General features: G+C 31.9%; 5 protein-coding genes across 5 annotated transcripts; all 5 read left to right on the plus strand.

The window, feature by feature from the left end:
• Positions 1-1,419: 1,419 nt before the first annotated feature.
• LOC128954012 (N-glycosidase YbiA-like) lies at positions 1,420-1,992 on the plus strand. Its single transcript, XM_054299578.1, has one exon. The coding sequence runs from the start codon at positions 1,420-1,422 to the stop codon at positions 1,990-1,992; it is 573 nt and encodes a 190-aa protein (XP_054155553.1).
• A 3,130-nt stretch (positions 1,993-5,122) lies between these two features.
• Positions 5,123-6,870, plus strand: LOC128954014 (nuclear hormone receptor HR96-like). The gene is made up of 5 exons (XM_054299579.1): positions 5,123-5,180; positions 5,257-5,327; positions 5,685-6,278; positions 6,367-6,560; positions 6,654-6,870. The coding sequence occupies exons 1-5, from the start codon at positions 5,123-5,125 to the stop codon at positions 6,868-6,870; spliced, it is 1,134 nt and encodes a 377-aa protein (XP_054155554.1).
• Positions 6,871-7,376: 506 nt separating this feature from the next.
• On the plus strand, positions 7,377-8,030 carry LOC128953949 (uncharacterized). Its single transcript, XM_054299497.1, has one exon. The coding sequence runs from the start codon at positions 7,405-7,407 to the stop codon at positions 7,978-7,980; it is 576 nt and encodes a 191-aa protein (XP_054155472.1). The 5' UTR covers positions 7,377-7,404; the 3' UTR covers positions 7,981-8,030.
• An 834-nt stretch (positions 8,031-8,864) lies between these two features.
• Positions 8,865-10,811, plus strand: LOC128953934 (uncharacterized). Its single transcript, XM_054299478.1, has 2 exons — positions 8,865-9,507; positions 9,579-10,811. The coding sequence occupies exons 1-2, from the start codon at positions 9,003-9,005 to the stop codon at positions 10,718-10,720; spliced, it is 1,647 nt and encodes a 548-aa protein (XP_054155453.1). The 5' UTR covers positions 8,865-9,002; the 3' UTR covers positions 10,721-10,811.
• A 234-nt stretch (positions 10,812-11,045) lies between these two features.
• On the plus strand, positions 11,046-13,062 carry LOC128953933 (uncharacterized). The gene has a single exon (XM_054299477.1). It carries the CDS (start codon positions 11,229-11,231, stop codon positions 13,020-13,022), a length of 1,794 nt encoding a protein of 597 aa, XP_054155452.1. The 5' UTR covers positions 11,046-11,228; the 3' UTR covers positions 13,023-13,062.
• Positions 13,063-13,106: the final 44 nt, after the last annotated feature.

The following is a 13,106-nucleotide window of genomic DNA, read 5'->3' on the forward strand; positions in this document are numbered from 1 at the left end:
AATTTAAATGCTAATAAAAGAAAGTCTAGTGAAGCTTTGAACAAATTAGTTCCCAAAACTCAAAAAGAATTTATAATTCAATTATGTATTACATTAGTTGCCGCAAATATCCCTTATTATAAATTACAATTTGATAGTTTTAAAAATTTTTTGACTGAATACACACAGTATAAAGTACCAGATCAATCAACAATTAAAAAAAATTTACCAATTGCATATAATACTGTGTTTGAGAAAATGAAATCAATTATTGGTAATAATTTTATTTATTTAATGTTTGATGAAACAACAGATAAAAATGCAAGAATTGTATTTAATGTAATAATTGGAATATTAGATGGAAAATTACATAAACCAATGCTATTGTCTACTGAATTTTTAAAAGCAACTAAAGCTATAAATATAGTTAATGCCTTAAATAATGCATTAAGTAAATTATATGGTAATCAAATACCTTTAGATAGAATAAAATTATGCATTACTGATCAAGCAATGAATATGATTGCTGCTGTAAAAATGTTTAAAAATACTCACACAAAAATTAAACATGTGACATGTTTAGCACATTGTCTCAGTCGAGTTTGTGATAAAATAAGAGAAGATAATATTACTGCTGATAACTTTATATCAAATATGAAAAAACTTTTAAGTTTTTCGCCTAAAAGACGAAATGAATTTAAAACCATATGTCCAAATATACCGTTACCTAAACATCCAATATTGACGAGATGGGGATCATGGTTAAATGCTACATTTTATTATGTAAAATATTTTGATGATATTTTAAATTATATTAATCAGTTGAAGCCAACAACTGAGTTAATAAAAAATTTAAAACACAGTATGGAAAACCCTTTACTTAAAACACAACTCAATGATTTGAAACAATATAATAATATTGTTGATTATATTACATTATTACAATCTGATGAGACAACAGTAACCGAACAAATTAAATTAATTAAAGACTTGAAAAACACTTTAAAAGACAACGCATTAGTTAAACTTACTAATAGTTTGGCTAAAAATCCGGATTTCAAATATTTTTCCGAAAATCCTGATATAATATTTAACTACGCACGTTTAACATCATCAATTTGTGAACGTTCGTTTTCTATATATAATGACATTTTTTCGCCAAAAAGAAGAAATTTTTGTGAAAAAAATATTGCAATGTATTTATTTGTAAATTTTAATAACTTTTTGTAAAAAAATAAAAAAAAAAATTATTTATTTTTTGTGTGTAGTTTTTTAAAATCAACGTTATTATTGACGTTTATCCAATGCTATCCCGTCCCAATCACATCAGTGTGAATTATTTTATGGCAATTTAAATTTTTAAATAATTGTTCAAATTTTTTCCCCATAAAAATCAATAAAACTTTATTTCACATTAAATTAAATCACTAACAAAAAACAATGACAAGAGTTGAATGTAAATCCAACAATGTTTTCGTGTACTCGACGGACAACCAGCTCATCGGCTACGGCGGTATCTCCCGTACGAGTCCGCTGTCAAACTTTTATAAGACCAGCTTCATGTACGGTGGCCACCAATACACGTACGCCGAGTGTGCAATTATGTATGAGAAGGCCGTTACGTTTAACGACACGAAGACAGCCGAACTGATCCTCAAGTGTACACAACCGGCGGCCGCCAAACGACTCGGTCGTCGGATAAAACCTTTTGACCCGAAAACTTGGATTGAAGTGCGCAACGAAAAAGTACCGAAAATACTATACGAAAAATTTACGCAAAATGCAGAGCTCAAGGAGTGGCTAATATCTACTGGAAGTGCTGTCTTAGCCGAGATTTCTACGGAAAATAAAGACGGAAGCATGAGATATAGCGATAAGGTTTGGGGTATAGGTATCGGACCGTCGCATAAGGATATTGACAAACCCATGCAATGGCATAAATACGGCAACAACTTCTTGGGCAAGACATTGATGAAAGTAAGACAAATGATTGTCGACGATGTGACAGATTAATTGAATTTTATATATTTGTAATAATCACAGATAAACTTATGGTAATTAAATTTTTCAAATATAATTTACTGGTAATTTACATTTGTAATTTACATTTGTAATTTACTTAAATTACAAAACTTATACAATCATGATGATAAGATTGTATCACTTAATCACTATAAAGTTATTATTTTATTGATAGTTGTGTATTGCTGTTATATTATATTATTAAATACATTATATACTATACATGTAGTCTTACTGTACAATACTATTTTGAGTAATTAATAATTATTACAATAATTGTTACAATTAAAGTATACGATATATGAGAATAATTTTTTTCTGTACGGTATTTATATGGAAAAAATTGTTATCAATTGTCATATGAAGTCATAGAGTGCACAATACTATATGGTCAGAGATAACCGTATTTATTATAATTATTAATCGATAAATTTAATAACTGTATGGGTAATGTTGAAATATACTGTTTATAAATATCATATATCATATCATATTTTATTTTATTTCAGTGTTAACATTAACATTAAAAACTAATGTAATATTTTTTATACACTAATACAGTATATAATATAAAATTAACTTTTTGACAATTATTGTCTATTAAGTTTTTATCTATTATTAAGAATATAAAACATATATTATACATGTATATTGTATTTTAGTTTATTTTATAAAAAATATATATTAAAATTTGTTTAATTACATTTTGCAAGTGTTTTCTATTATTAAGTGCTTTTTATGTTGATAAGATAAACAGTTTTATTTTATTTTTTGTATTTATAATTTATCAATGTACATTTAATATACAGTTGTTAGCCCGTTGTATGAATGGCCAACAATTAACAACAAGTAGTTAAAAATTGAATAATAGTTTATTAATATTTAACGTACATAATGTTGTATATTTGAATAACTGGTTGTTACTGATTATAACAATGAAAAAGCATAAGTATATATAGATATAAAAAGCGGATTAATGAGTGATAATTATGAGTAGCCATCTGTCGGCTATCATTCCCCCGCTGGCAAAGACCAGGGCGGTGGCCAACGAGATTTTCGGTGAAAGTTAAGTGACCATCGACGACGATGTACTGTTGCAATTCGTGTCTTATCTGCCAATGTATCGATGAGTCCATTGGTTGGTTGTCGTACCAATTGGTTGGTAATTGGTTTGTTTATTGGTTTTCGGTTTTCGTGTCGACCTTCAGTTGTTTTGTTATCGATCGGTCAGTGCTTTGATTGATTTTCTGTGCGATTGCGATGTCTGTTGCAGACATGACATGATCTGACATGACATGTAATGTCATAATCGCTGTATGGCCACCAGTATCGAGAAGCAATTTTGTGTATCGACTGTCTGATACTGGTGTGATTGTTGTTGTCATGAGCTTCGCGTAGCACTGATGGTATAAGTGATGGCGGGACGACGAGTCTTTCTTTTCCATTGTATTGAACAGTTGTGAGTCCATCTCTGTGCTTGAGTTTCTTAATATCGTATTTGTTGATTTCTTGTTGACGACTAGCGATGTCTTTGATATCCTGTCTTGAAAGTGAGTGAAGACTGTTTGGCAGTACTTTGTTTTTCAGACAATTGTTTGACCGATTGTGACGGTGACTCCAACGGAGTGACGACTGATGAGTACTCGATTGTAGAGACTTCGGCGACTTGTTTGACATTATTTTTCGCTGTAATAATGTGATGTGAATTGTTCGGTGCCTGGACTTGTATGCAATACGAACTGTTGTCTTCTATGTTGTCATCAGTGGTGAGTGTCGTTTCGCATGTGTCGATGGATTCGCCGAATCGCTTCGTTTTAGCGGACTCTATGCCTAGAGCGACCTCAAGGCATTCTTGTAATGCTTAGGACGAAGAGAACCGAGATGATAACGATAGGTTTCGATCATACCATTGGTTAACACGGCTATTGTGTTGTCGTCAGAGAGACCGGCTCTTTGTGTCAACCTTCTCGTGTCATTGTAATATGAAGTGACTGATTCGTGGCGTTGAAGTGCGTCGATCAACGGGTTATTGGTTTGTCGACCAAACTGATTGATCATTAATTCACGACAGCGTTGCCATGACATTGTGTGTCCGTGGGTACCAATTTCTCTGGCGACCGATGAGAGTGCATCACCTGAGAGATGTCGAGCTAAGACGACTAGCTTTTGTTTATCTTCAGTGATGTCGGCGGTAAGGAAGGAGAAGACGTCGAGCCATTCTTCTATAGTTACAGATGAGTCGGAACCCGAATATTTGTCGCATAATAATTCGGTATAGTATGTGTTGTGATGAGTAGCGGCGATTGCGTCACTGAAATCAAAGCGAGTGTTTGCTGAAAATGGCGCCGGTTGTGAGCGAGTTTGATATGCGCTTCCGCTTCCGTTACATGTGTTCGACAATTGCGGTAAGACTGGACTGTTGGTTGTGCGCAACTGCGAGACCCGTTCGGTGAGAACGGTTTCGGTGTCTCTGTAGCTTAAGTCTGTGACCGTTGTATGACCACTGTTACGCGAATCGGTTGTGACAGCGCGATATGCTTCGGCTATGAGTCTGTTGACCATTGTTTGAGCACCACGTCTTCGTGTGCGGCTTCTGGTGTTGTATGTGACCGGCATGTCCGATGATTTCAGGTGAGTAAGGTTGAAGGTGATCCTGTGTGTGATCCTGCCGACTGCGCCAAAATTGTTAGCCCGTTGTATGAATGGCCAACAATTAACAACAAGTAGTTAAAAATTGAATAATAGTTTATTAATATTTAACGTACATAATGTTGTATATTTGAATAACTGGTTGTTACTGATTATAACAATGAAAAAGCATAAGTATATATAGATATAAAAAGCGGATTAATGAGTGATAATTATGAGTAGCCATTTGTCGGCTATCAAAGTATTAGTTAAAAATTTTAACTAAAAATTGTGTAAAAATTAAAAAAGCAATGTATAATGATAAATTTTTAATATTATTAATACACAATATGGTTATTGTGTAAAAGTAAATACAGTTTTATATATTATATTTTTTCTAAGTAAATATTATTAAAATTCATTGTATTGAAAATAGATTTGAGAAATAAAATCAATTATTGATATAATAAATTTGATTTTTATAACAAAAATAATGTCACCACCAAAAAAAGTTGATCTAATTTGTGTTATTTGTAGTGACAATGGAATCGGTAATTATAATATATAATTTAATTGTTAACTAAAAAATTATTTAAACTAAATATTTTAATAACAAACAACAAATAGGCAGAAATTTTGGTGTTATTACATGCGAGTCGTGTAAAGTATTTTTTCGACGCAATGCTATTAAAACTAAGGTATAATATTTAAATTGTACATGATAGATTATTTGAAAAATCATTATTATTATTATTATTATTATAATCAATATTACAATTTAGCAATATATTTGCCTGGATGATGATACCTGTATTATTGACAAACAAACTAGAAATACATGCAAAAAGTGTCGACTAAATAAATGTTATAAATTAGGAATGAAACGGGTAATTGAACACTAAATAAATTTTTATATATATATATTTATTAATCACCTTGGTAATAATAATATTATTGAATAATTAATTAGTTTTAGAATTATATTCCACAAAAAAATAACAAAAAAAAACAAACTAATAATTYCATACTAATAATAATACGCTTATTTTGAATAGCAATTAATAAGAAAAACCGATAAAATAGTTACAAAAAAATCTTTAAATGAATCGACTATTAGCTCGACAACTGATTCAACGACTAGTGATAGCAATGATCACATTATTGAAACCAATGGATATAAATTATTTAATAATAATAATAATAATTTTGATGATCTAATAATTGATGATACCTTCGATGATGACTATCAAGAGTGTGATAAAGATATAAAAATCATGTGGAATATGGCTGTCAAGTCATACACATATAATCCTGTATTTAAACAGTTAACCGATTTGAGTCAATTCAATGAATTTGAATGCTATAAACTAACGGAACTGATGACAGCTACTAAAGTGTTGAATTATATGCACTTTAAGATCAATGATGTCTTAGTGATAGCTGATATGTGTACACTAATGCGATTTTGTGTCCAAAAGATTGAATTGAATACCAAAGACCTGATTATGTTTGCCAAGAAGTTATCGGCTTTTGATAGTCTCTGTCTCGACGACCAGATTTCGCTTATGAAATACGGATGTCTTGAGATTATTATTCTTCGCGATACTCATGTCTTTGACTACAACAATGAATGCAGTTATGGTGTTGTGGTATATATATATATATATAACAGTATATTATGTAAAATGTTTTGTAGTTTTAATTAAGATTATTTGTTGTTGTTATTGTTGTAAACAGGGTAATAAAAAAGCAATTTGTTGGCGTCTGAATGTTACAAAAACGGAAAAAAGAAATTTATACGAAAATTATCGAAATTTTTATTACAAAATAATTCCTCATTTGGTTTGTGATCTATATATTTTGGATCTATTATCAGCCATAATCCTATTTAATCCGAATCGACCTAATCTTAAACATCGAGATGTCATAAAGTGAGACATTTTGTTAATAATTTTTTAAACAGTTATTTTAATATTTTTATTAAGCTTTTAATTTGAATTATTTGTTTTTTATTAATAATATAGGGTTACCCAACAAATGTATATATATTTGTTACAGCGATACGTTTTATTAAAATTCAAGTCGGGATGTCTTTCCGAGACCAATGTGTCGAAGTTGATGAACGCCATGATTGACCTACAGATGATCAGCGAAATCAAGATAAGAAATGGCGCCGAAATATATCAGCAACTGTTTGGTCCGTTTCTTCAAGAGATTCTCTTCAATGTTAATGCAAAATAAATATTTTATTTTAAGACATTTAAGTTTTTTTTATTATTTATTAATATTTAAGAAATTTTATTTTCATTATGTATTTTGTGAAATACGATATAAATTTATATACACTCTATTAATCAATTAAACTATAATTAAATAATGTATATAAACTTATTTTTTAAATAACTATTAATAACTACAAATCATTGATTATGCTATATATTTAATATAATATAATATAATATTAAGATAATATTTGAATAATAAATCTTAAAATAGCAATCAATATATTTACAACAGTTATGTCTATTATGTGTCGCCTGTTATGGTTATACCTCTTATATATCTCACAAATACAAAAACACATACATCTTATAATAGGAATTCATATACAGATATAAGAATTCAATCGATAATATTTACAAAATTATTTTCATGTTATGTTAAATACCATAAAAACATTTAATAATTACTATTTTTGTTTGAATATAATAATAATAATAATCTCTTTAAAAAATATAATTGAATTGTAAAAAGACAGTACAAAGTCACAAAAATATGTCAAAAGTAGTTCAAGTGGTCACCTATTTGAGGGACAGAATCACACTTTGGGCGCACAAAACCACACGAGAGACCAACGAAGACGAAGAATCATCTGATGACGAATCGGACGATGGATACGAGTTTCAGGAAGAGGGTCGCGGTTTGCGTACAGAACGTATACTGCGGGCCATTATTCATATACCGGTGCGTTGGTTCCAGAATGTCTATCACGCAAAACAACTGGAGCGCAGCCTAAACAAAGAACACCCGGAATGTCCAGTAAAAGTCAAAGTTGTGGACAAACTGGTGGGCAACGAGTTTGTGGAAAATACTTTCGACTACGGACTCATCATTGTTCCCGTTATGTTTTTGGTCAGTTTTACACTGTGGGCCGTTTCCCGATGGACAGCCCGCTGGCTATTCGAACCGTTAGCACTGGTAATGATCATACTGTCAGTCATACTGTTTGTAGCATTTGGTCTAATGTTTGTCTTCGCCGCCTTTTTCGGCTATGAGTTTGAGTATGTGGACGCACGGAGTTACCCGAAACGCAAACGCAATCCGATGGACTCGTATAGTAAACTGGCCTAACATTTGTTGGCAATGATTACATCGATTTTTTTATTCGAGATTTTATTTATGACCAGAATTTCGAGATCAGAATTCTTGCGAACAATTATTTTATAGAAAGTTATTATTTGAGGAAAGGTCTGCTCTTCCATATTATGGATCTATTGAAACATTATTTGTATAATTAATATTAATATTAATATTATATTAATACAACAATTAAAAGTTTTTTGTGTTTTAATTGTAAATATAATCAAAATTAATTGTATGTAATGATTTAACAAGCTATCCAATGTAAATCATTATTATTAATATTATAAAAAGTAGATTAATAAAATATATATTAGTTAATATTGTTTTTCAATTTAAATAGTAATTTCTTAATTATCAAATCATTATCTATCAAAATGTTTTCATACTATAATTACCTGAACAATATAATCTATAACAAATTTATTTGGCATAAGTTATTTTTATAGTTTTATAGTTTATTAATGACCAGTAAAACTTAAACATTAAAATAATATTCTTTTAAAGTTTAAGTTTTAAATTAAGAAATAATATTGAAAACATTGAAATAATTTTTAATTAAATATAATTACATCATATAATTATATCATATTGATTGAAATTATATTAATTAATTTAGATTAATTAATAAAGTACTGTATAATATTTTTATTACAATAAATAAATATAATAATTAGCAATATAAATAATATTAATATAACTATTGAACAGTATTAATAGCAATCTCATAATTTTAATAATATTTATTATAATTATTATTATCAAAGTTATAAAACAATTTATTTAATCAATAATAATATGATAAGTAATTTCATACATGAATTGAATTCAATCAATGCTTTACTTTATTGATGTTTTGCCCCAAAAATAAATGTCAATAATAACAATACAAATGCAATTCAAAAACGACTTTTGAAAAAATCAGAAAATATTTTCATTGATTCATACGTTACGGTATCGGCAATAGTGGACAACCAACCGATTAATCGACCAATCAATAGGATAGCAACGCAATGACAATGACTTTGAATCAGTCGATGCACGCGCGCAATATTTACCGACAGCGGCCAAACTTTGCCGAAATGGCCAAATCGTTTCCGTCGTTTGCTCCGTACGTGCGGACAGATCTGAGAGGCCGGTCGAGTGTTGACTACGATGACTGTCGCGCACTACGAGAGCTAACAAAAACGCTACTAAAGAAAGACTTTGATCTTGACGTTGATATACCTGAAGACCGACTTATACCGACTGTTCCGCAGCGACTAAATTATCTGCTGTTTGTCGAAGATTTGGTCACTAAATTGAAAAGTTTTGGAACAGCCATCGCTTCTCCTGACACTCGACTTCCCACAGAAGTGATCGGTCTCGATGTCGGCACCGGCTGTTGCGCTATCTTTCCGCTGATTGGATGTACGCTCAACAAAGATTGGCATTTTGTGGCCGTCGATGTGGACCAGCTTTCTATACAATCGGCGACATATAATGTCAGCAGAAATGGTTTAAATGACAGAATTAATGGTTTGTAAAACTTGTGTCTATTTTTTAAACCTTGAATTATTGGTTAATATATTTTTTTACTAATTATTTAGTCATTGAATGCGACGAAGAAAACAGTTTTGAGCCAATCGTCCAACAGATGACTAGTAAAGGCAAGAGAATAAACTTTTTGATGACTAATCCGCCGTTTTTTGGCCACAAATACGAGAATGAGTTTGACACGAGTGGTGGCGATAAAACAGATCTCCAGATGGACGATGAAGTCAAGTCTACGAAAGATAGTTCCAAGTTTGCAACAAAAGCCCAACAGATATGCCATTTCAGACATAAATCTACGGCCAACACATCCATTACAATTGAATCAGTTGTCGACGGCGGCGAAGTTGAGTTCGTGTTGAAGATAATCGAAAGGAGTTTAAGATTAAGAGACAAAGTGATGATCTATACGACAATGTTGGGCAAGAAAAGTAGTCAAAAACAATTGAAGTATATTATTAATAAACACATCCAAAATGGTGACATTCAAAGTGCGGTCTATACCGAATTTTGTCAGGGAGTTACCAAACGGTGGGGCATTGCGTGGACACTAGTATTGGGACTTAATCTACGGGAAGTTCCGGTCATAAAAATGCCTAAACAGAAAAAAACTCCATTAATTTACTATTTTCCACCACTGATGGAAACTGTTGAATATACAATGGAAGCGATTGGTGATAAAATTGAATCACTTCTTAAAGACGATATTAAATTGGAAACATTTACAGTCGAACGAAATAAGAAGAAAATCAAATTTCTGATCAAATCGGATGTCAATGTCTGGAGTCATCAGCGAAAGAAAAGGAGAGAAGCAAAGCGTCGAATCGAAAGCGATTCGTTAACTGATAAGTCTTCGCAAACCGTAATGAATGATGTTTGCAACCCTCACAACAAAAATGATTTATTAATGGTTGGCAATGGAAGGACAGAGATTATGTCACCTAAAAAACGGTGTTTAAGTGATATGGAATGCGATGATAACGATGACAACGAGATGAATGACCATCAAATAGATGTTAAGAAAAATAAGACAATAGTTAAAGAACTTTTGGGACACAAAAAGTATTTATTGGACGCAAGTCTTGTTATCAAACGAGACAAACAATCAATTCTTATGGAAATGCAGACCAAAGAGTTGGCCACAAGTAAAGAATCTACTCATCAACTCTTTCTATATTTCAAGAATATTCTTATATAAAAAACAGTCTGATATTTGTCATTACCGGTAATATTCATTAACTGTAATTACCAATTGATTTGTCATTTAAATAATTACCGTTTATTTATGTCAACCAAAATCAATACAATTGTTATTAATTCATTATAATTTGTTAATTGTTTGAAAAAAAATCACTATTTCTATATACAGTGTACTTTATATACATTTCATAATCAAGTAAATAAAACATTTAATTTAATAAATGTTTAAATTACCGGTATTTTAATTTTTATTATAACTCTCTCTCTCTCTCTCTTAACTTATTTGAATTCACTTTATTTATGAGCAAAAAAACGTTATTATTGTATACAAAGAGATATTGCAATAGAAATAAATATTGCAATTGTTTTTCAAAATTTGTTTTTATCGTTGTTTTCATTGAGTTTTGATTACTATTATATAAAGTTGTTTTGTGACCGGAAAGTGGTACCGAAAGCCGTAGTAGTAACGCAACCACTGGTTACACACACGTGCGGTAAATAGTGAAATGACACAATCAGACAACTCTTTGACCGCCGTTGGCGTCGACAAAGAAAACACTGATTATTCGTCGCTCAGATTCAGTGATATTTTATTCACGGATAGCGATGGTCTTGGCCTGAGGTTTGCTATGCGGCCGTGTCATCAACGACGAGCCGTACGGACACTTGTGGAACGCGGCGGCGGACATATGGTGTCGAACACGGGCTACGCTTCCGATAGTATTAATTTGGTTACCGTTGACGCCAACATCAGTGACCACCACCAGACCGATAGCCAATACTATTATATGACTTATGTATTGGACTCGTGTAAGGCCAACGAGTTGTTGGCTATAAACACCTACGAAGTGTTGCCGACCGCAGATGAAAGTGATCATAACGTAATTGAAAATATATTAACAAATGAAGTGCCGCCGAAGCCATCTTCATCATCACTGCCGCCGACGATGACTAGCGAAGAAACAGAAGAGTCTGGAAATAAAGTCGACGACAATGTTGTGGACAACGATAGCTATGACGAAGAGTTTGCAGACGTTGACGAAGTGATTGCGCCTGAAAAACAGTTATCAGCGGCAAAAACATTCTTCAATTCCTATTTGGCTTATATTCAAAGTGGAGAGACATCAACACCAGATCGTCTGATCCAAATCAAGAGTGCACTGAAAGCCAATGCTGACCATCAAAATAAAGAGAAGCAAAATAAAAATCCATTGAAAGTCAAACATACTTTCGGATCAAAGATCTTACGGAAGACTCGAAACGATAGACTAAAACAAACGAGTCCTTCGCAAGAATCTGGTTATCGTGTCAGCGATATATCGTCCGGTGAATTATCAGACAAAGAGCTAAGTGATAGTGACAGCAGTGTTGTCACCGCTACGAGTCGTACACAACAAAAGACTACTACAGTTATTAATATGAAACAAAAGACAAACAAACCGATTGTCACACAAATAAAGTTACCGTTGAATCCAATGAAAACTAATTCATTGTATACACTGTCAGAAGATGAGGCTATTCTCGAGTTTATTATTAAGTCTAATCGTTTGGATGAACTTCGAGGAAAAGTTCTTTGGGAAGAAGCGGAAACAAATGATGTCTGTATCGGCAGAAGTTGGCAGTCGATGAAAGAGCGGTTCAAAAAGAAAATAATGCCTGAAATCGATGAATACGATATACTCAGTAAAAAAGATAGACAACGACTGAAAACTAATTACTACTCAGAAAAGGTTAGTGACTCGAAACTGCCGCCAGTGGTCGGCGCTTATTCAGAGGCTGAGGACAAACATATATTGAATCAGATAATCAGTAAAAGAGGATTCGATGTCGTCAAAGGAAATAAGTTTTGGAGAGATTTTGTGGATGACTTTAATAGAAAAACTAGTGGTCAGTCCCGTACCTGGCAATCACTGAAGGAACGGTATCTGAAAAGGGTTGGACCCAATCTATATAAATATCAAATAAAACCAGAGATTGCAACAAAAATGTTAAACTCATTGCCAAACTTATCTGATTCGGAGAAGAGCCAAATATTAAAGAAATGCCAAATGGCAATAAAAAAAAGTATGGATCAGCCATTGGATCCCAAAAAGACTACAAAGAAACGTAAAGATGATGATAGCAGTGGTGGTAGTGTTAGTGCAGATCGTCCGTCATCTGCCAAACGCCAGCCCAAAGAAAGTTTGCCGAAAGAATCTGTTGTGACAACAGCTGCCACTACTGTTGAGGATAATAGTAGTGATGTTAGAGACAAAACTGTTAGGAAAATCATAACTCGTTCTCAAAGACGAATGAAATAATAGTTTATATATTTTTTTGTTTTAATATCCAATTATTATAAAATTGTATTTGTTATCAATAATCATAAGTACCGTAATATATCT

This window comes from Oppia nitens, unplaced genomic scaffold, assembly GCF_028296485.1.
Source record: "Oppia nitens isolate AA-2021 unplaced genomic scaffold, nextdenovo-longstitch-racon4-pilon3 scaffold24_pilon_pilon_pilon, whole genome shotgun sequence".
NCBI classification, from domain to species: domain Eukaryota; kingdom Metazoa; phylum Arthropoda; class Arachnida; order Sarcoptiformes; family Oppiidae; genus Oppia; species Oppia nitens.